This window comes from Coffea arabica, chromosome 10c, assembly GCF_036785885.1.
Source record: "Coffea arabica cultivar ET-39 chromosome 10c, Coffea Arabica ET-39 HiFi, whole genome shotgun sequence".
NCBI classification, from domain to species: Eukaryota; Viridiplantae; Streptophyta; class Magnoliopsida; order Gentianales; family Rubiaceae; genus Coffea; species Coffea arabica.
In genome coordinates, this window is record NC_092329.1 from 51,048,879 (window position 1) to 51,071,794 (window position 22,916).

General features: G+C 34.7%; 1 protein-coding gene and 1 long non-coding RNA gene across 3 annotated transcripts; one reads left to right on the top strand and one right to left on the bottom strand.

Annotated features, from left to right (window-relative positions):
- The first annotated feature begins 19 nt into the window (after positions 1-19).
- Positions 20-8,876, top strand: LOC140016233 (uncharacterized). Its single transcript, XR_011822572.1, has 3 exons — positions 20-321; positions 8,449-8,520; positions 8,663-8,876. It is a non-coding gene; the product is annotated as an uncharacterized lncRNA (long non-coding RNA).
- A 2,476-nt stretch (positions 8,877-11,352) lies between these two features.
- Positions 11,353-21,337, bottom strand: LOC113714911 (transcriptional corepressor SEUSS-like). 2 transcript variants are annotated; one of them, XM_027239049.2, is made up of 10 exons: positions 20,779-21,337; positions 18,746-20,234; positions 18,528-18,647; positions 17,999-18,047; positions 17,581-17,795; positions 17,421-17,489; positions 16,479-16,576; positions 15,467-15,560; positions 13,619-13,688; positions 11,353-12,856 (listed from the first exon to the last, which is right to left on the bottom strand). In XM_027239049.2, exons 2-10 carry the CDS (start codon positions 19,838-19,840, stop codon positions 11,907-11,909), a joined length of 2,760 nt encoding a protein of 919 aa, XP_027094850.1. In that variant the 5' UTR covers positions 19,841-20,234; positions 20,779-21,337; the 3' UTR covers positions 11,353-11,906. The 2 variants fall into 2 exon arrangements, with proteins under 2 accessions (XP_027094850.1, XP_027094851.1); XM_027239050.2 differs by having other exon boundaries at positions 18,746-20,237; positions 20,779-21,326.
- Positions 21,338-22,916: the final 1,579 nt, after the last annotated feature.

Genomic DNA, 22,916 nt, shown 5'->3' on the forward strand with positions numbered 1-22,916 from the left:
TTAGCAGTACTATGTCGTAAATGTTTTACAATATTAAAATTTTTTTTAATACCTTGAAAGCATTGAAAATTGTGAGAAACAGTGATGACATCGAATGCCAGCTCAAGCAGTAATGGATGGCTATTCATTTGCATATAATATCAGAAACTCAAATCATAATATTGGCCTATTCATAAACGAATGTCCAAATGAAAAACCAGTAATGACAATGCAGTTCCTGGTCTTGATGGTTTCCCTATATGGTGGTGGCAGAGGCCAATCCGTTTCCTATCAGGAAGGAGTTCTTCTCACTAATCAGAAAGAGTTGCACTCCAAGCAGATGTAAGCCTTTTACCTAGTCCACTACTTTGTATTGTTTTGCTAGTAATCTGAAATATGTGAACTGCTTGCTTGACTATGTGATATGTGATTTTGTTGCCATTTCTGGTTACAAATTGTATAGTCTTTGGCTTTAATTTCTGATGCAAGGCGTGCAAGTCTTCCAAATCCATCACCTTTATCCATCTTGCTAGCTATTTGCCAATTCGACTGTTGCATATTCGTAAAGGGTTCAAGAATTGTGTTTTAAGCTGCATGTATGGGATGGAAGAATATCAAGATCACTTCTGGACTTCCACGAATTTTAAAAAAAAAAAATTACTGAGATCTAATATAGAAGGTACCTTGGTCACTATGACATTTTGAAGGAAGCCTCAGAATTTGACCCCGTGGTCCTCATCTTGTTAGGAGAAAATCCTTAACACAGAGACAGGAAAAAGCTGTAGGGGTAGTACGTGTTAAACTACAATTGCCATGACAATAAAAGTCAATTGCACTTGATAGTTTCGTCCTGTGATGTTTGAGTTGGCGTGAATTGGCTTGTTATTCTGGTTTCTATTATTTAAGTGTGAAACTAGCCTAAAAAAATCTAAGTCTGTTAAACTTTAGCATGTAGCAAGTTACCATCATTGGGAGTCACTGTCAGAATAGTGGTAGTAAGTGAAGGTCTGCCAGTCTCAACAGCATATGTCCTTTGAAATTCTGTTTTCTTGTATTCCTTGGATGAAGGGATGATGCAGCAATTGGGCTGCTGTAGGACGTACAGAAGGGTTTCTTTGGAGGCAAACTTTGACGAAACTTTTTGCTTCTTCTGAGAGGTTGTTAGGGATTTCAGGAACCTCTAGATCATTTGCTATTCTAAATATTGCAGATATCTGTCAGTTCCAAACACAAAAATTTATTCTCTAGTCAAAAGAAATGCCAAAATCCTGCAGATAATGCCTAAAATTAGGATATATACCCCTTCATATTGGCTCCATGGAGGTTTGGATGTTGCCATCTCAAGAACAACACAACCAAGGCACCAGATATCAACAGCAAGGCTGTAAACTCCAGTGTTCATTATAATCTGGATACAGTGCAAACATGAGAAGAAAATATAGTCATACTGTTAAACTCAGGAATGAGGAGATACTAGTGGGAAAGAAAAGACCAACTTTTTTTTTTTTTTTTACCTCTGGGGCTGTCCAGTATGGACTTCCTTTGAAAGAAAGCATGGATGAGCATGAATCTATCTGAAATAAGGTACACTTGTAAGTATAGTCCTTGGCTTAGACAAAAAAGACCCAACAAAATATCTAACTCACCCATTTTCTAATCATACAATTTCATTGCATGTGTGTAAACCACTTGTCTGAGCACTATCAGTATATGTAAGAATGTTTCAATTCACTTGTTTACTTTGTTTGACCATATGTGGATGTTTAAATAAAACTCTAATCATGTTTTTAGTCAACCATTAACTCTACTGTCAAGGTATCAATTTAGGAATGCCAATGAAGTACAATTTGCAAATTAGACAACAATCATACATGTTTAGCCATTCCAAAGTCCGTGAGCTTGACTTCCCCTTTAGGATTTACAAGGATATTTGCCCCTTTTATATCCCTGCCCGGAGAAATATCAATTTAGTCAAATCTTCGACACTTACAGCCAAAGATATGTAAACAACAGAGGACTGTAACCTGTATAGCTTATTAACTTTATACCTATGTACTACATTTCTGTCATGCAAGTATACTAGGCCGCACAGAATTTTCCTTGTGTAACTTTGTATAACTTTTTCACCAAACGGTCCATAATCCTGAAGTAGTTTGAGCATTGATCCTCCTGAGACACTCTCCAAATATACTGATAATTTATCTCCCGACTACAAAGGATCAAAAACAGAACAATGAAATTCTGGAGGTGTTAATGTTCAGTGAAAATACGATACTTAAGCAAGATTTGAAACTCATACTAGCTGACTTCCGTAATATTGAACAATATTTGGATGTGAGAGCTGGCTAAGAACTTCTATCTCCTGTATAACAGACAAAAAAAGTTGCAATTAGTTGTTTGTAAGGAAAGATGCCTGATAGTGCATGAACATAGATCTTATTAATTTACTGCAGACCTGATTTAGTTGCCTGAGACATTCTCTTGATGTTTGATCATCGGAAATCAACCTGACTTCCTTTATGGCACACATCTTGCCATTTTCACTGCACAGAACGCAAATATATGACTTGTATATTTCATTTCTCATGTTCACTGATTTACAGGAGTTTGGAACTTATGTTTTGGTGGTTTAGGTGATGTGCATTTTTATGTTATAGACCAACAAATGTTAAATACCATTATTACCTGTTGAATCCAGCATAAACATGTCCAAATGTCCCCCTTCCCAAAAGTTTTCCCTTAATCCACGATGACTTGAGAAGTCCTAAAGGTTTTGTGGGAGGGGTTGGTGGACAAGGAAGAGGATGGATTGGGTGATTAGAATGTTCATTGCCTTCAGTCTGGAACTCGAAACTTATGTCACACAAGATCAGATTCTTAGGGGATGATGCACATGGTGTTGAAGTTCTTGATGCTGCATAAGAATTTCTTGACCAGGTGTTAGGTCCGCTCTCTTCATGTGTTCTGAAAAATAAAGTACCTTCTCAAGTTAGCTCTGCAGTGATATTCTTAAAAGTTTCATGTTCTATTGGCATGTAACTGAAGCTGTGCACTTACCAAAGAATTTCAATCTTTTTTGTAATAACTTCAGTATAACATGTCAGAGACTCAAGAGTACTTAAAACAGACATAAAAGAGGGAATAGCACTGACATGTGATTTGCTAAGAAATTGAGAGTATGATGATTAACAAAGTGATCATGATTAATGACTCACCTGTAAGAAGAAAACACATTCTGACCAAGATGCTCATCAACATCATCATCAGAAACAGAAGAGAAAGATGAGCAACCAATAGATATCATTGATGGCTCAGGTGAGCTCATTGGCAAAGGCAAAGGCAAGGGATAATCTCTCTTGTCATATATGCACATCTGATGAGAGACACGAGGAGGGAACCCTTGAAAGGAAACTTGATAACTGGTAAAATCACCTCTAGTTCTTGGAGAATTTTGCAATGAAAAGATAGCTTCTGCAAAGGACTTTGGCTTATGCCTATTATTCTTTACTTTGCTGAAAGTTGTTTCTTCATCATGCAGCTGAATTCTTCTACTCCAACATCTACAAACCATTCTTGATTTAGCAGATGGAACAGAAAGCTTTAGTGGGATATTTTAAATATAGTCTAACTTGATGCAATTTGATGAATGTTTGGGATGATCTTTTGCATATATATGAAGGTTTAATGCTTGTGCAAATTAGTTTGTCCTGCTTCGGTAGTAGATTGCAACTTCAACAGCTGGAGCCGGCTACAGAACTTGATAAGAACCAAAAGATGTCTGCATTGCCAATTGGCAGCAGGAGTTTCCAATTTGCCTTCAATGTTTTTCATCTCTCTCCAACTGTTTTTCTGTTCTTTTATTTTCCCTTTAAACTTTTCTTGCTAGGGGTGTTAGGGGCCACTGAAAATGTCTCATTGCAATTAAAATATGAGTAAATCTTATATTTATTGACGGTGTATGCATTATCACAGTTGGATATATGACACATATGCAAAATTTGAGTTTCAAATTCAAATTCGGATTATGTGTCATGCATCTAATAGTGACAGTGTATATATTATCAGTGTATCGAAGATTAATCCTTAAAATATTGTCGAAATTAGTGCAAGGGGATTAATTATGTTTTCTGTACACGAGGCAGTGGATATACGAAAGGCAAATCATTTGACGAGGATTTTATCAATCTGAAAATCTCTATTAATTTAGTAATGGAGTTATCATTTTTCCAACTTGAGATATAGTTTTTTGGGATAACACCAGGATATTTGAGATTAAATGCACGTATGCAAGTGGAATTATTCAAGTAAAACCATTAGTGTTTGCCCATTTATTGGACTGGTTATCATGGAGAGTTGGTTGGAGTGTGTAGTTTTGGTCCATTCTCTGCTTTGCAGGCCCGCCTATAACATGGAAGGGAAGCACATTAATCACTAAATCTTTCTGGAATTTGTCTAGTCTGGTGCTGCTGAAAAGCTATCTTTTGTCTCTGCAGCATATATTCACCAAGGATGAAACATGCATGGACAAAATTACCTTGTTCTTTACAGAAACTATGGGAATTCACAATGGTGGAACATGTATGGAAGTGAACTTGATGCAGAATCTCATTCAAGAAGTAGGAACACAATTCCATGATCTATATATTTGGATCCTTGTCAAAGTTATTGCTATATGATTCTGCATCATATAAAGCATAGGCAGCAGGACCATTTTTTTCATCCCTCAAACACCCGTAACAAAGAGTACTTGCCAAATCCCACTACCCATCCAACTTGACCACTACTGCTTTTTTCCCTTTTTTTTTTTCATTTTTTTCCCATTTCTTATACAATTCATGTTTCAAAAACATGAAAATCTGTCAGTATACAGAACATGATTTATAACGATGCAGTAAGTTCACCTATTAAACCAAGCCGAATAATTCTTGAAGTTTCTAAATTATTCTTTAGCAGTTTTTGGTTTAATATTTGGCAATTTTCTTTTGTTCATTTAGTAGCTTTATAAATAGAGACTTTTGTTAAAGTGTTCGCTTGAAAAAAAATTTATAAATAGAGAATCGTGTTAAAGTGTTCACTTAAAAAGAATGAAGAGTTGAGAGTCTCGCGTGTTTGTGCGTGTGTATTTTAGAGTCTTGTATATATTTATTATTATGAAGAGTTGATTTCTATATATATTGTATATATTTGTTGATTTTTAATATTGAATTTTATATATTTGTTATTAATACTAAATTAGCCTCTCTTTATCCTCTCCTTATACATTTGAATGTGGCAAATTGATACTCCACTCTTATACTGATTGGGTTATTTTTAGGTTCTACAAAACGTGATGTCTATGAAAAAAGGAAAAAAAAATAAGTTGCTGAGACAAAAACCTGCGTTTGTCACTTCTTGCTGATCATGTGTCTATTTATCGATTAGATTGTTGTCATTTCCCAAAGACAATTTGGGATGTTATTGATACTGAAAAGGGCATAAAAACCAAAAGAGAAGGGTAAGAAAGCTAATGCAAAGGCCAAAAGATGAAACAAATTATCCTGTCTTTTCCTTCCTTTGGAAATGGTTGAATTGTGCCAATTGTATCTGCAGCCCTTTTTTGCTTTGGCAGGGGTCAACCGTGTTGGAGAATGAGAGCAGATATTACACTAGCTATGACCTGGCCATAACTTATAGTTATCTTTTTGTCTCACTCCTCTTAGTTGTTAAAAAAACACTAATTACTTTTGTTGTGTCTGTCAATTGTCCATGTGAAAAGATTAGGTATCATCCCACTAACTTGTTTGAATCACTTTTGTGGCTAGAAATGTTTCTTGAAAATTAGAACAAGGAGGATAATCGTTAAATACGTCCTTCACATTTTATTAAATAAATTTTTTTATCCTATAGAACGCAAGATTACGTTATTTGACCATGTTTGAGAAGTTTTTTGACTAATAAACTCTCAATCTCATAAAGGGTTTGTCTTCTGTATTTGAAAAAACTTATTCAGATAAGTTTTTTAGATGTCACAATAAATAAAATATTATGTTTTCGAACCTTCGCTGGGAAACTCAAAAATAGAAGTTTGTACACAAATTTCTGCAGTCACCTGTTTTGCTTCTTTTATATATTGATCATTTTGAACTAAAAGAAATTTTCGGATAAAATATTCACATTGTGTAGAATATTTTCAGTCTTTATAGTTATATATAAGCCTATAGAACATAGAAAGGCCGGATATTCTGAGAAACATTTACGGTTCAAAAGGTAGAGAAAGCAGAGAGTATATCATTTCTCTTTTTAACATATCTAGTCTATGCGCGAATGCCGTTGTTTCCAATTGAGTTCCAATTGCTGACGTGGCACGCTGCTATTGGTTGATCGGTGGTTGTTCGCCCGTGCCAATTTCCAATTGATGGTCGTCCATTCCCACGCGTGAATTCTTTTCTGAATAAACATGTGGTGGGTAGACTTCCTCTCTCCGTAACAGCTCTTTTTTGTGGGATTTGACAGGGGTTGGGCTCGATGCATCAAAAGTCTCTTTTTTCCCTCTTTGTTCATCGATCGTCACTCTCTAACCTCTTAGAACAACTCTCTCTCTCTTTTTTTTCATCTTCCACCTGAGAGCAACAATGACCAAGATGGTTTTCTTCATCTTCCAAGCTCTCTCTTCTTCTTAGAGAGGCTCTTTGTTTTAAAGTTCTTCCCTCCCTGCCAAAATTTATTTAGTCCTTCATTTTTTTAAAATTTTATAATACATTTATAAATATTTATAAATAAATATATTTATATATTTATATAAAAATATATAAATGTATTATAAATTTATTATATTATATATAATACATAATATAAGTATATTTATAAATGTATAAGTGTATATTATTGTAAATGTATAAATTATAATTTTATTAATATATATTAGTATTAAGTATAAATGTATTAGTATAATTAATATAAATGTCCAAATGTATTAATATTATGTATAAATATAAAATTAATATTATGTATATTAATATAAATGTATAAATGTATTATATTATATATAATACATAATATAAATGTATATTATAAATATACATTAATATATATATATTATGTATAAATGTACATTTATATAAATGTATAATATATAATATATGTTATATTATATATAATTTATATAATATATAATATTCATATAAATATATAAATATATTTATAATATGTATAAATAAATATATAAATATTTAAAATATATAATATACATCAATATTAATTATAAATATTATAATATTATAAATATGGTGTTTATATAATATTTCAATTTGTAATATTTATTGTATATTTCATTATATAAATATCCATATAATATATAATATAAGTATATAATATATAATTTTCAATTTGTGTAATATACATAATATTGTATATATATAATATACTATACATAATATACATTATTACATTATTACATATTATGTATATTATATATTATACATAACATTATTATACATTATTATACACAATAATGAACATAATAATATTATACATTAATAATGTATATATTATAATATAATGTACATGTTATATTATGTATAAATATTTACACATTTATGTATACAATATTACATATTATGTATATTATATTATATTATGTATAATATACAATATTATGTGTAATATTAATTTATATAAATATTTATATAATATATAATATATATAATTTTCAATTTGTATATTTCAATTTATATTAATATAATATAATATATATATTTTTATATATAATATACATAATTGAAATATACATATGTATTTGTTTTTTATATAATATTTGGATATGGTGTTTTTGTAGTTGTTTTGAAAATACACATTTACTGTAGCATTTGGAATGTGAAAAATAGTTTTTCAAAAATAGCCCCAAAAACAAGGGATCCAAACACACCCGTTGTCATTTTCTTTTTTATTGATTTTTTTATACAGTATGTATTATACAAATTTTTTTTTTCTTTCTTCTTTTCTCGAATTCAAGTAAGAACTTATATACAACCCATAAGTAATGACAAAAAGGTGCAAAATATTGGCTGATTGTTATCTTGTCCTTTTTTTGGGAGCACAAGTGGGAATGCAAAATTTTGTTTAAATCCATTTGACAAGTGTGCAGTTTCAAACCTTTAAACATGAGATAAACAATTTTTATACTTAGTCTAACTCAACCAAATAAATAGTTATGTATCTGCTTGGTGACTTTAAGTGTAGAGATGTTTTTATTATATTTCATGAAACAGGAGTATGAAGCCTCCTTGCTGAGTTCTTACTTTATGTTATTTAAATAGTCAAAATTAGTTCAAAAAATAATATTTGCAAGTCTTCTATTCTACAAGTTCCTATATTTTTTTTCTTGATGTCTCTACCTTTTATGAATTCCAAAGAAATTGAACTTCTTTCGGCTTTTGGTGATTTTAATTCCAAGATTCAAAAGTAGTTTTGAATAGGTTTCAACTGTTGCAGGAAAACAAGATTAAAGTGATAAATTGTTGGGTCGGTGGATGAATATTTTGGCCTCAAATGCCATTTTGAAAGGTATTAATACCTTTCTTTGCTGTTATCATGTGCCCAAAATATTTCCATTATATATCTATTTCATTTGCTTTATCATATATATCTCATTTGTTATGTCAATAAGGTTCTAAACTTGAGATAATGACTTGTTATCTTATCACAGACCGGAAGCATATGCGGTTTTTCACTCCCGATTGTGTTTGAGTCTTGTATTTCTTACTATTTACATTAAAAAAGGAGTCTTCATGGGTGTTAGTAGTTGAGAGAAAAAGGGCATTTCATAGCCTTTTTGTATTTTTATAATTTATACCTTTTGAAACATTAAGAATGTTGTACTGATATTGCTTTCTAATGGTAAAATCTGGTGGAGAAAGAAACCCAGCAAGTCCTGTAACTTACAATTATACTTTTCGTTTTGTTTCTAAATGAGAGTCCATTTCCTCAAGTCTGCTAACATGGATGCGCTTCATAGTTACAGTTTCAGCGGAAATTACTTTTGCTAATTGTTTTAGAAACTTTTGAATGGATAAATACGATACAGCTTTATCTAATTTTGAACGGATGAATACAATATTTATGATTTAGCTTAATATAATTTGCAACAATTATGTATTTTGTATAACTGGAAAAACCTAAATAATTGGATAAACTAGAAATTTAATTATGTACCATGCATGACTGGGCAAACAAGAAAATTTTCTCCGCGCACCACGCGGTGTTCTCCTCCTAGTTAGATATAACGTGGCGGCTTGTTTTGGTTGCTGACATCACTGGATATGCATGCATAATTTTGAATCACACAAAAAAAAAAAAAAAAGTATTGGTAATTCACCTGTACCCATGGGTTGTGGGCTTTCAGCTTTGATATGGTCAGAACATCAACTTAAAAATAAGTATTCAATCCACTTATCATAGCCCAGTCCACAAACTTTTTTCTCATATCTGATGACGTCCACAATCTTCGGATCACGAAGATTACGCAGAACTCCATAAAAGTTAAATACTAACTTTTTTGGGGAGGGCTTTTGTTTTGGATCAAGGGGCTCAATGATTTTTTTTTTTTTTTTTTTTTTTGTGGGATAAAAAGGGGCTCAATGATTGATAGTGGCAAATGCACGTGCAATGTAGACTAGAAGAATAAATGTAGATATTAGTACAATAATATATAAAAATATAACAAATTTTTTCAATTATTAAAATTTGTACCTAAAAATTGCGTCAGAGTCTATATTTATGATTTTACAGGCCCTTAATCCTCGCGTTTCTCCAATTCCTGGAAATTATCAGATTTGTTTCTGGAAATTCCATATACACATGTTATGATTTGTAAAAAGGTTCAATTCAGACTCATCTGGGCAAACAACTTTCCACCCTCAAACCTTTGCGCATGCAAAATACTCCCTTTGTCCTAATCTTTTCTTTGTCGCTCTTCAAGAATCTAACTTTTTTAAAATAATACTTCAACTGTTACATTTGTGTTTCTTTTTCTAATTTTATCCCCAATTTTTAAACTTTGAACTTGAATGTAACCTGCATATTCATAAAGGAAGAAGCAACATTGGAATACAGACTAAAATTGACTCTAACTTTTATAATACGACGAATATTTTGAAGGCAATGAAGCACAACTTATTTGGTAAAACGTTTCACCTGTAATCCTAAGTCTCGAGTTCGAGTCATTAAGGTTAATCCTTTTAAAAAGTAAAAGAGAAAAAAATGACAAATGTTTCGAAACATTCTAAAATAGAATGTATAATTCTTTGAGAGTAATGTTATTTGCATTCTCCTTATGCTATTTGTACTCCCACAACCCCATTTTCATTTTGATGAGACCATATTACCCTTACTCTAATTTCTGCTCCTATCCTATCTTGTGTTCACATTATGCTACTCTATCACTTCTATAGACAACTTTGGAGTAGCAAACATCAACTCCACATTCTTCTCTTTCATAAAAAATTTTAGACTCCACTTTTTTTATCTTCCATAAAAAATTTTAGGGCTTTCAAACTATGAAAGACAATTCTCTAGAAAAGATTGACGAAGCATACTAGAAAAATTCACTCCCTTTATGATGGCTATATGAGCTATTCTTAATAGACTTTTTGAAATATTAATATCCTATTTATACGACATTGCAGTTGTACTTAATTTTTTATCGCTTTTGAAGTTTGGGATTTATTTATTTATTTTGGTCTTGAAATTTGGAATGTGTTCATGTTATATTGCTAGATTGATCTCTGGCATCATATAATTTCGTGAAGTTTTGTTAAAAAAAAATGCATAATACATATTAGTGACAATTTTAAATTAACCATTTTAATGTATAATGAAATAATTAATTGATTTTTAAATGCAAGAGAAAATCTGGTAAAATTAGCTCCTGGATGAGGAGAAGAAATTGGGACAAAAATAATACAGTCTCATCAAAATAAAAATGGAGCAACGAGAGTGCTATTAATATAGAAAAGTACAAATAACATTACCCTTCTTTTAATGGAACACAAAAATACCTGTCAATTTGACGGCTCCCGCAAGTTTGTCTTAAACGCGTAGTATTTATAATCAATGATGAGTTATGAATTTCCTGAATTATCACCTTTCTCTCTGCAGCTGAAACATGCAAAGCTATGCACTAGTTTTTACATTGAACAGATACAAAAAGAACTCTGAACATTGATTCCCATGATTAACTCATTTTCACCTAGTTTTGCGTAAATTAATTGCTAAGCCATTCCTAGTCTAATCAAGAACTTGGGAAAGAAATGGACAACACCCCGTCAGTTCCAAGACCCCGAGGATCAATTCGGGGGCAACTTTAGTGAAAAAGACCCTCATTCATGAGGCTGAAAATTCACGAAAGCCTACTGTGATTTCAAATGCTGTTTCAATGACAGTATTGCCAATATGAACAGAAAATTAAAATCACGTAATTCAAGACCACCCCAACAGCTCTTGAAAGTACTAGTAAAATTGCTTGAAGACAATCGATAGCTATATACACTCACATTCGCTGGGGGACAGAGGGGAAAGGCCGAGACTCAGCACATAATAGTTTACAAATGCCTTGGACAAGGGTCAACAGGAAGTAGAAATTGCTTGAGATCATCCAGCAGTTACTCCCTGAATTTCCCCTCAAGGCTGTTAGTGCAGATAAGCACCTGAAATTGGCAAAATCAAGTTAGAACAATATGCTACTAGGATGATATATCATTTCAATCACGAAACCACTATGCTATGCTATATGTATCCTTCTTTCTCTGGAATTAGTACAATGAAGAGCCGAGGCCCAAAACCATCTATATCTTTTCCATGTGCCATTTTCAGATGGGCGAAGAGGAAAACCACAAATCTCCTTTCTGCACAAGCAACATCTCAGGGAACCGGAACAATACCAACAGAGACTATCAGGGAGATGGTTTCCAATCAAACTGAAGGTTATTAAAGCCATTGACAGCTCCAAGCCCACTAAGCAGTTGGTTACCCAATTCCTGCTGTTGATTCATACTCTGGTCCCGAACCATTGTCATGCCCACTCTGCCATTCATTGTCACAGAGTTACCGCCCAAAGCAGCTCTAATTCCATTAACCATGGCTGCCTGACTTAGTCCATTGGTCATGCTCCCGTACCCTGAACCCCCAATGCCAGTGTTGGTGTGGGTTACCCCATTTCCAATGATGCAGTTATTCCCTGTTAGACCCATATTATTGCTCGTTGGCATAATTCCATTAACATTTTTCATGTCATTCCCCATATTATTGACGCCCATCATACCACCACCGAGCTGATTTGACATCATCATTTCATGTATGATTTTCTGAACAGAACTCTGGGAATCATTAGCATCTGTGTCACTGGAAAGTGCTGGCTGCTGCATTGCAATGTTCGGTGAACTAGTAGAATTCATGTGCGTTCCAGTCGGTAAGCCACCAAGTGAAGTCTGTGGAGGATTGTTAGATGACGATGGTGTTGGAGACTGAAAAGGAGAAGGATTGAGTTGCGGTTGTGGTAAGGTACTCGAGGAACTAGGAGATGGCATCTGAACACCATTTCCTCCATAAGGACTGTTTGCACTGCTCATTGGGTTTTGATGTCTCGAGTTCATTGAGTTTTGATGAAGTAGCCCAGCTATGGCACTAGTAGAGGAAGTTGCAGAAGCCGAATTCAGTGGATTATTTACATTTGCCAAGCCATTGCTGGAAGGAAGTTGCATAGAAGCAGCCTGAACAGGGGTATCATTGTTCGAACTCTGACCCATTGTCTGCTGGTGTTGCTGAATTTGATCCTCAGATTGCTGAGGTTGACCATGAAACCCAGGTGAAGTATTTGTTCCCCGAGGAAATTTGGCCAAGCTCTCTAAGAACAAAAAGAACCAATATTATGAATAAATAAAATATGAAGTTCCAGAATTAACAGAGAGGCCCATTACAGTTTGGAATTGCCTATATGCTCAACCAGGATCTCTTTCACTTTCCCAACTCTTCGAGAATTAGAACTCAGATTACCCCCAGTTTTTTTTTTGGGTCGGTTGGGGTTGGGGGGGGGGGGGGGGGGGGGGGGGGGAGATGTGTGTGTGGGCACTAGAACACTGATGCAAACCCTAGATCTCATGTACTGCAGTAGTATATTGGTTTAGTTCTTCCCGCATCCTATCTATTTCAGAATAAGCCATCAAACTAGAACAAGTTTTGATATTCAAACTTTCTGACCCTTAGAGGAGGAAATAGAACTAGGATCATACAAATTACATGCTGGTGAAACCGGTTTCAAATTTGCATAGAGAGCATAACATTTTGATAGAGGAACAGGCCTGCTAGCAAATGAAAACTCAAATCACTATATTTTGGCTGTCAAAGGGCCAGAAGTGGGGGAGGAAGGGATCAGGGAAACTCCAAGACCTAGCTTCCAAAAAATTTTCGCTATGATTGAAACCATTTTGACCTCGTCAAAGGCTTGCTTCAGTATTGATTTCTCTATCATCAATTGTTGATTTACACAAAAACTAAAAAGCAGGCAAAATCAATCCAAATCCACCAGCCCCCTCAGATATCTCCTACTGTCCTCGGATTTAATAACATGAGAAAACGTAAAAGGCTGAGATGATAACATAAATCTTACCCATTGGTCCTATTCCTGTTTCTCGGCTGTAGTCAATTAGATCTTTCATGCTGTTCACCACTTCTGATATCTGAAATGCATCAGGAAGCCAAATATCAAGATTTTTTTTGAGGTGCAGTTTTTTTTTTTTTTTTTGGGTTTGGGTGTTTTTGGTTTTGTTTTGGGGGGGGGGGGGGGGGGGGAGAGAACAAAAAAGGACACCAACAGCTATAGCTAAGTATCTCAAATCCTCACCAATCAATTGTAGCCCTGTGCAAATATTCACTGAATCTACTCCAGTGGGGAAACTATCAGTTCAATGAGCATTTTAAAGAGGTTAACCTAATCTACAATAAAGAAGTCTTGTTATCAAGACATTGAAAAAAAAATAGACAGTAATTGCTATAGCTATGTATCTCATAATTTTCCTTAATCAGTTGTCGTCCTACCGAAGTATTCATTCAAGCTACTTTAATTAAAAAAATACCAGTTCAATGGATTTTTCAAAGAGTAGCATAAATCTCCGTTAAGGGAGTCTCAGTAAATCTCATATGGGCTACTTTGGTTTCAACTTTTTAATCAGAGAATGCCCACAGAAAAAACAATCTTAAGAGTTAATCCTGAACACGCAAGTAAGGTTCAACAAACCACATCCGCCGGAAAAATTCATTGGACATTAAACTAAATGAAAAAAGTTAAAATGATCAAGAGGACACTTCTAATGATTCTACCAAAGCTGCTACATTCTGAGTCAAGCAGCCATCAATGACTATTTTCATCATTGCCACTATAAAGCAGAGAGACTTTTCAACATTATAATCATGCTGGCATAGAGCAAAAATTTGTTTACCTTCATGCTATACCAAATGTAGGTAATCCTGTTTCTCTTTTAGAGGGAAAAAAAAACGACACCATGATTTATCTGTTTTTCCTACTACAAATTTATCTGATGAGAGACTCAATCGACTATTACAAACAATCCAAAATGTTACGTGACCCAAAAGCACTGAAAAGTCCAAATGATTCTCGTCACCCGGCATGTTCCTCTACTGCACTACTGGAAATCCAGGATGCACTAATTACTCATGGTTGACTTGCAGCACTGCACTAAATTTCACTTCATTTTAAAATCTAAAAAGAGAAGAAAATAAATAAGCTTCCCACATGGGGCAGAAAACTAAGAGGAAATTAACATCAATACACCATTATTTTCCTCCTTTCTCTTAGACAGTGAGGTTGTGACCGGATCAGTTTGACTTCAAACTTTTACAGGGTAACATCTCAGAAAGAATGTCAAATTAGCAATTAGATATTGGAAATCCCCAGCCTTCGTCAATAATCGACCAGTGCTTATCAAATACTTTCTCCAGCTTCCTATACTCCTAAAAAAAGGATAGATTTGTACCATCATTTGGACATCTAGCATCATGTTTATTTTGATACAAAGATTACACTATCGGATTTCGAATTCTAACCAATTTATTCTAACTCTCAAACCTTTTACTGAACCTTCAGCTGCTCTTGTCAACGAAAAATGGTCAACAGCTTCTTTTTGAGACCTCTTTGATTACGTATTTCGAATAAAGGACCAGTTCCAATCAGGATAAAAAAGACATAACCTAGGGTAAGCGGCAAGGTAATCAGCCTGCTAGGCTCTAGTCAAAGGGATCCCTGAGTAATCAGTCATCCCTTATGCTCTATCCACTGTTATCAGAGAGAGCAGTGATGATTATGAATTACTATACTACCAAAAAGAACAATTTCTCATTTTTAAACATTTCCATGAATTAAGCAAAACATGATTATGAAATCAGAGACGATGTGACAAAAAGCAGAGCATTTTGCTGTCTAGCCCGTAGGATGAATTACCTGAAGACATCGAACATATCGCTTCGTGTACCCTAAATCATTGACCAAAGGGACTTCCAATGCTTTTGCCAACTGACGAGCTGAGGCAACAAACCTGCAAAAAGAAATAATAATAATAATAAAAAAATGCATTTTCACAATCTCAAGGAGTTTATACCCATCCATGCCAAAAGTAAGGACCATCCGGAGAATCAGTTACTAGTTACAGCCAGAAAATAGGATATTGTCTTAATGTTCACTTTCTTTATTCCCCCTTTTGCTTTTTCTTATACGAAAGGTAATGGGAAGATAGCTACTTTCTCCCACCAAATATGAACTGGGGTAATGGGAAGATAGCTACTTTCTCCCACCAAATATGAGCTGGCAAAGAGAGAATAATTTACGCTTCCCAAGGAACAATTCAACAGAAATTAAACAAGCCATTGCTTGGGTTGCTTTTCATTTCTCAAAGATTTAAGCCAGCAACTTCTAACTGTCAAAAGATTGTCATAAACTGCTATCCAATTTTCCATTAGATATCATTGAAAATGCAGTTTAATTGTTGTGAAGGTGGAAGTGAAATATTACACAATATTCTAAGACACACAAACCACAGTAAACATCACTGTTCCTACTTTAAACGAATCACAAATACCAATAATGCACAGCATCATCAGACAAGAACAACTTTTTTAACTGTGGCATTGCCTCTAATTTTGAGTCTTTCACAAAATATATCACCCATATCAACTGACTGCCAAAAATGATCCTTCATTAAATTATGACCAGGATGACTGACTTGAAAAGAGAGAAACTTTCTAAAGTGCAAAATATAGATATAAACATGTTTAACATCAATTCTCTTGATCATCATACAGTAAATTCGTCAAAAAAAAAAAAGACAAAAAAAAAAGAAAGAAAGAATCCACAAAACAAAATGAACTCTTGTAACACCTCAATCTTTAAAAAGAGGTTCTACAAAGCATCAGGCTCATAGAAGATAAACAGTCTAAAGAAAATACTTTTGACTTACATATTACAGTTATTTTGTAACTCAGGAACAGATACACTAGATGATGCATTTTGTGTAGCAGCCTGATATTTCTGAGCTGCAGCCCCAAGTTGATTAACCTATTAACAATCAAAGGCAGTAAGAAATTAACTAAAGCAAGTGTAAGATTCTCAGACTTGTTACTGTCATCTCAAATATAATATAAAACAAAATCACCTACTCCTAAAACTGCAAAACAATACCTAGCAAGCACATCAAAACATGACAACAAATTTGCAGTAGGCCTATGAAATAGAATTTTTAGTTGAATCAACTTTACAATTACCCTCTTTCAAAATAAGAAGCAAGAGGCCAATAAGATCTTAGCCAAAAGAAAATTAAATGTGACTAAAATCTATGGTTCCGTCTCAATCTTCAACCAAGAGCAACCAAATTGACTCCAACAAGAGTATAACTATCAAAGAGACAAAGCAGAAACTTAAACCACCAGGTCCATGAGAAGACCCCGCCATTGAATGAACTTTGGTCAGAGTCCCACTAACCACTACAAATCATGCTGCATATCGTGTATGACCAGTCTAATGCCAGGAAACAAAATAAACACACAGCAAAGCAAGCTATTTTCTAATTGCAACATTCAGCTTGAAACACCCAGAATATGGCAATTAGCTCTAGGAAGGAAATATTAGCATTCAAGAACCTAATTCTGGAGAGAGAGGAATAAGAAAGTCGTAGCCCATAAGCTCCACCTTCCATAATTCCTATGAAGGAACAATATGAAGAACACATGGCATTTCAATGTCCAAGTTCAAGTGAGGAAGATTAAAAATAAATATTTTGAGCCAAAACAATAGGCAATGTAAAGAAAGAGACATGCATGTCCAACTTTAATCAGGTACAAGGCAAACTTGATAATCTTTGTATCTTGATGATGCAGTTTGAAACACAGCTTTAGAACCAAACCTGAGGTATCAGCAATCTTCTAGGAATAAGTTCTTCATGACGTCGAGCACAGAATTCCCAAGAGCATATCTATCAGGTTTTGAGAGAACACAGACAAGTGAAAAAGGAATGACTACAGGAAAATAAAGCTACTAGAATACAATAGTAATCCATTAACAACCTTCAGGTCTTGAGAGAATACAATACGAAGTTGACCATCTCGAACAACGCGAAGTTGCTCAAAGACACTCTCCTGAATTGCTTTTGCATAGTCTAGGACAATTTGCCCCGATGAATTCTGATATTCTCTGGGCATATCGACATAAAGTAGTTCTTCCAAAGTACCACTCTCATACTTTATCTTGAAAAGCCTGGGCAGAACCTCAACAGTTGCCTCTGAAAGGCAATTAAAAAGAAAAAAATTAATATGCTAGAAACAGAAAGAAAACACAAATAAAAGATAATCCAAGAGCAGCAACTACAAAATATCAATCACAAGGACAGCATTCTTATTATTGTGTTTAAAACCAACCAATGTTTGAACTAAATATACAAGGACAACAATCCCATACAGTGCTGAGCCAGCAACCAGAACATACCAAACCCACGCCCTGGTTTGCGGTTGCATATTTCACAGTGCCAAACATCCTGCAGAATACAAAAAATTTGATATGAAAATAAAGCGGGTCTAAAGAGAATTGAGAATATAAAACCAGGCTAATATCAAAGATACTGCTCAGGCTCATACGTACAAGTGAACATAGAGCATTTGTTCTTTTTGCTGCTGCTCGTTTGCTTATATAACAAGAATATGAATATATGGAACGCAAAAGTTGCTTTATACCATATCCTCAAAAGTGCTTCTAAGAAACAGTACGTCTTTTTAGCAGAAAAAACATAACCTACCTACTAAAGAACAGAGCAAAGTATCGTTAAATCCATTAATCCAAGGGGAACAAGAATCAGTCAGTTTATTCTGGAAAATGAGTAAAATCCCTTCTTTAGCAAATTTCCTTTTACTTTGCAATCAATGTACGTAAAAGTCCTCAGTATATTTAAAAGGACGTGCACATTTAACTTGACAACCAGTTCCTTCCTACGGTACCATTATAGAATAGAACAACAGACCTGAGGAAAAACTCCAGTCGTTTGGCGACCACTTCCATACATAGAAACACACCACTTTTTCTTCGCATTTGGAGCAAAATACTCAGCAACAAACTTTCTCCAGAACTCAATATTGTTGTCCTATAAAACATGTAGATCATAAATCTACAACATACGGAAAAAAAGGAGACTTTTAACTCAATGAAAAGTAGCCGACTCCATTGTCGCATCATTCTTACTTCAGGCCTATGTTGCTGCTGATACATGTAATGTGTCAACCGGCGAGCACACGTCCCTGGCTCATATACAGGATTCACAGGAGGCCTTATAGGCAACTTCTGTGCTTGATACTGTGGTTGCAAAGGGGATCTTTGTTGAGGTATAGACTTCAAAATTTGTTGCTGTTGCTGCTGATGTTGAAGCTGCATAATCCTCTGTTGATGCAAAAGCTGTGCAGCAGCCGCAGCTTGTGGAGACTGCCTAGACATGTGAAGGAACTGTTGTTGTTGTTGTTGGTGTTGGTGTTGGTGTTGTTGTTGTTGCTGCTGCTGCTGCTGCTGTTGTTGCTGCTGCTGCTGCTGATGTAGAAACAAAGACGAATCTGAATGTTGGGGCTCCATTTTAACAGGTCCCAGGCTCCTCATACTTGGTAGCTGCTGGGGCTCCATCTTAACAGAACCAAGACTTCTTAGAGCTTGCAACTGCTGTTGTGTTTGATCATTCGTCACCTGCGGTTCCAGCTTAACAGGCCCAACCCCTCCTAACCCTGCTCGCATTGTTTGAAATTGCTGCTGCTGTTGTTGCTGCTGCTGGGGATTGTTTGACGCAGAGAACTGTTGCATTGGCTGCTGATTATGTTGGAAGCCTTGAGGATCAAGTTGTTGATTTTGCTGGGGGTCTGTCAGCATCTGGCTGCCAGAAGGATTTGAAAATTGTTGGCCCTGTACATGTGCTGATGAGTTTGGATTAGCTGCCATGGATGACATGAACGAAGAGGAGGGTGTATTAAAAGCCATCCCATTTCCAACAGCAGAAAGTGGATCAGATTCGGCGCCATTGTCCACAAGTCCCCTCTGAGCACTCACAGGACCAGAAAGCCCAGGATTTGGCCCCCCATTTGCAAAAGACTGTTGCAATAGAGACGAAACATTTGGCATGTTCCCAAGCATATTCATGTTACCAAACTGTGTCCGCGGAGAGACCATAGATGAAAATGCACCCTGAGAAGGCATTGCACCTCCTTGACCACCCAATAAACCAGAATTTGACCGTAATAATGATGGAGGAACAGACGGAGAACCACCAAGAGGAGTGGGAGGACCAGGCGGTACCATATTCCCGAAAAACAAACGCACTATCCACAAATACCTAACTTACAGAAAACCTACCTAATACGACATGAATCCCAAAACCCAGCTCCAAAGACATTAAATAACACTAACGAAAACCCTGGTACGCATCAGACACAACAGCCGCTGCAAGATTTGAATTTAATTAACTTTAAGAAGCTTAAAAGGTGAACAATGAGGGTTTAGACATTCCCAAGTCTATTGTGCACAAGAACAACGGAAACACCATGGCAGCCAGGCAAACTGCTGAGTTTGTCTTCAAACAGAAGTTGAAAATCAACGAGTCCGAAACATAACCAACAAGCTTTGGCTCTAAACATACTAAATTCCGGTTTTTTCTGCTAAAGCAACAATCTTTAGTAGACTTTGGCATCAATCTCTGCTACAAAATAATCAAACGAGCAACTGTCAAATATTAACACAGATTTCCAATAAAATAATTAAAAACTTGAAAAGAGTAAAAATATCCACTATAAATCAAATCAAAATCTCCAAAAAGTTCATGAATTATTAAAAAAAGCTACTAAGATAACTAACTTAAATTGAAAAAAAGAAGCCCTATCTCACTAAGCTTTCAAAACTTAAAAAAAATGGCACGAAACAGCACAGCATCGTATCCGAAGCCACCACTACTATACTTCAAGTTCAAATTTCAATTTTCCAGCCGCAAAAATCCAAATTAAAAAGAAATAAAGAGGAAAAACGGAAATTTCCAAAATTCAACAGCTCCAAAACGGCAAGTGTCGTTGCCATTAACCACCACTCGATCAAGCCCTAAATCTCACAAGATAAACCAAGTCGATCCACAGCTCAAATTACTAATTTCCCAAGCCTCGTAAATTCACAAAATTAACTAAAAACCAAAAAGCAAAAAGAAAAAAAATCAACAATCACCAAAAACACTGTAAACTACTATAACTTACCAGAGAGAGTTAAATATTTCTCAGCACTTGCGACAGCGAAAAACCTCTCTGGAGGATTGAGATTGACTTCGAATTGAACATAAATTTACACTCTTTCCACACTTCTTCATTAACATTTCCCAAATTAATTCACAGATAAGTAATTAATTAATTGAAAATTTTACTACTACTGTTTCAGAAGCTACAGAGTTGGTATATCACTTTTTTTCCGTTCCGGGTCGTCCTCCTTAGGAATTTCAGTGCGTGTACTGCGTGAGAGAGAGAGAGAGAAGGGAGGGAGGGAGAGAGAAGGGGGGGGAGAGAGTATCTATTTTAGCTTCTTTTCTTTCTTGGCTGTACTTTTTAGAGAGAGAAGGTGCGTGGGTTTGTAGTTTTGTAGTACTGAATAGTAGTATATTTTGTGTGTGAGAGAGAGCGTGTGAGAGTGTGTGTTCTTGCGGACGTCAAAACTGCATTCCATCGGATTGAATTTTCTTTCTTCATTCATTCATTCCCCCTTTCTCTTTCTTTTCTTTCTTTTGTTTACCTTTTCTTTTTTTTTCCCCCCTATTCTCACCCTCCCTCAAAATGAAGTCAATTCATCTTCTTCTCTTTCTCATAATAAATAAAATATTATTACGGGTAGGCTCGGCCTCTAAGTCGAACTCGTACCGTAAATTCATGGAAATGATGGGCTTTTCTTTTAATAGTTACAAAATATATTTTTTATTTTAATTTTTAATCATCTTAAAATTTTATAATTCCCATGCATAGCACAGATTACGAACCTAATATATATACATATATATATATATAGTGTGCCATCAAAAACATATACAGTAATTATTAAATATATCACATCTACAAATAATTTGACAAAAAATTTAATCCAAATATTTTCCGGCACGTAACGTGTTGTATTAAGACCTTAAAAAGTATTAGTCGCCAGTAATCCTATAAATATAAAATATTTCTTTGCTTTACATCTGTCATTAACATATTTTTTGAAAAATCAAGTTTGAGGCGTCATTGGTTTTTCTTTTCTCTTTTTTACAATAAAAGCAAAAAGTTAATGGTCTGTTTGGATTGTAAGTTATTTGGGATTATTTGGGATATTTTTACTGTAGCACTTTTTGTGATGTGATGTATGTGAGATAAAAAGATATTGGGAAGATAAAAAGGTGTATTGGAAATTGTAAAGATGATGTAAGCAAATAAAATTGGGAAAATATGAAGCAATCCAAACAAACCAAATGGAGTAGGAAAGTGTTATCTCATTCTAAGGTCAAGGCAAATTATTGGTTCATTTTATAGCGCTTATGAATAATAATAAAAAAAAGAAGTGCTAGGGTTTCGAACTCAAATTTCTCTTGAGGTGGAGTCTTGATCAATTATCATCATTAGCACACTTGGGCTTATTTGAGTTTACTTTGTAGATGTTGGTTCACCTAAAGAATTTAGTCTAGATTAAAAATTATTTAAAAATTTTTATAAAATTTAAATATGATATGTTTGAAATAAAATTATGATTAAAAATAAAAAATATTAAACAACGTGCTTATGTGGCAACAAAAAAAAATTTTTCCAACTAACTCTCAATCCAAAGATTCCAAACACATATCAATAATTATACATATATTACACCCCATTATCACTCATGGGAGAGGATGGTATGATGTGATGGTGCATCAGCATCAATAGTGATGAGCGTGCATGCATGTAGGTGAATACCCGCCGTTCCGTTATTTTATGTCTGAGGGATGATCTCACGATTCTTACTCATGCACACAGTTTCACAGCTCACCGCTAGATTTCTGTCTCTCTCTCTCTCTCTCGCGATCTCTCTAGGGCTCGTTTTGAATTTGGGACATCGGATTATTTTTATTTACGAAATAGCCATACGATTTTTATGGGTTCAGAACCAGCGCAGCGCTATTCAGATTAGGGCTGCGAATCGGAGCATTTGAGTCAGACTTTATCGGAGCATTTGAGTCAGACTTTTACAAATTTAAACTCAACTCGATTAGTTAATACGATGTTTGAGTTTCAGATCATGAGTTCCGGGCTAATATATGCAAAGCTCATATTTGATTCACAATACATTCAATCTTTGAGTCTAATTCGGGTTTAATCCAAACATACTAATTACTTCTTAATTT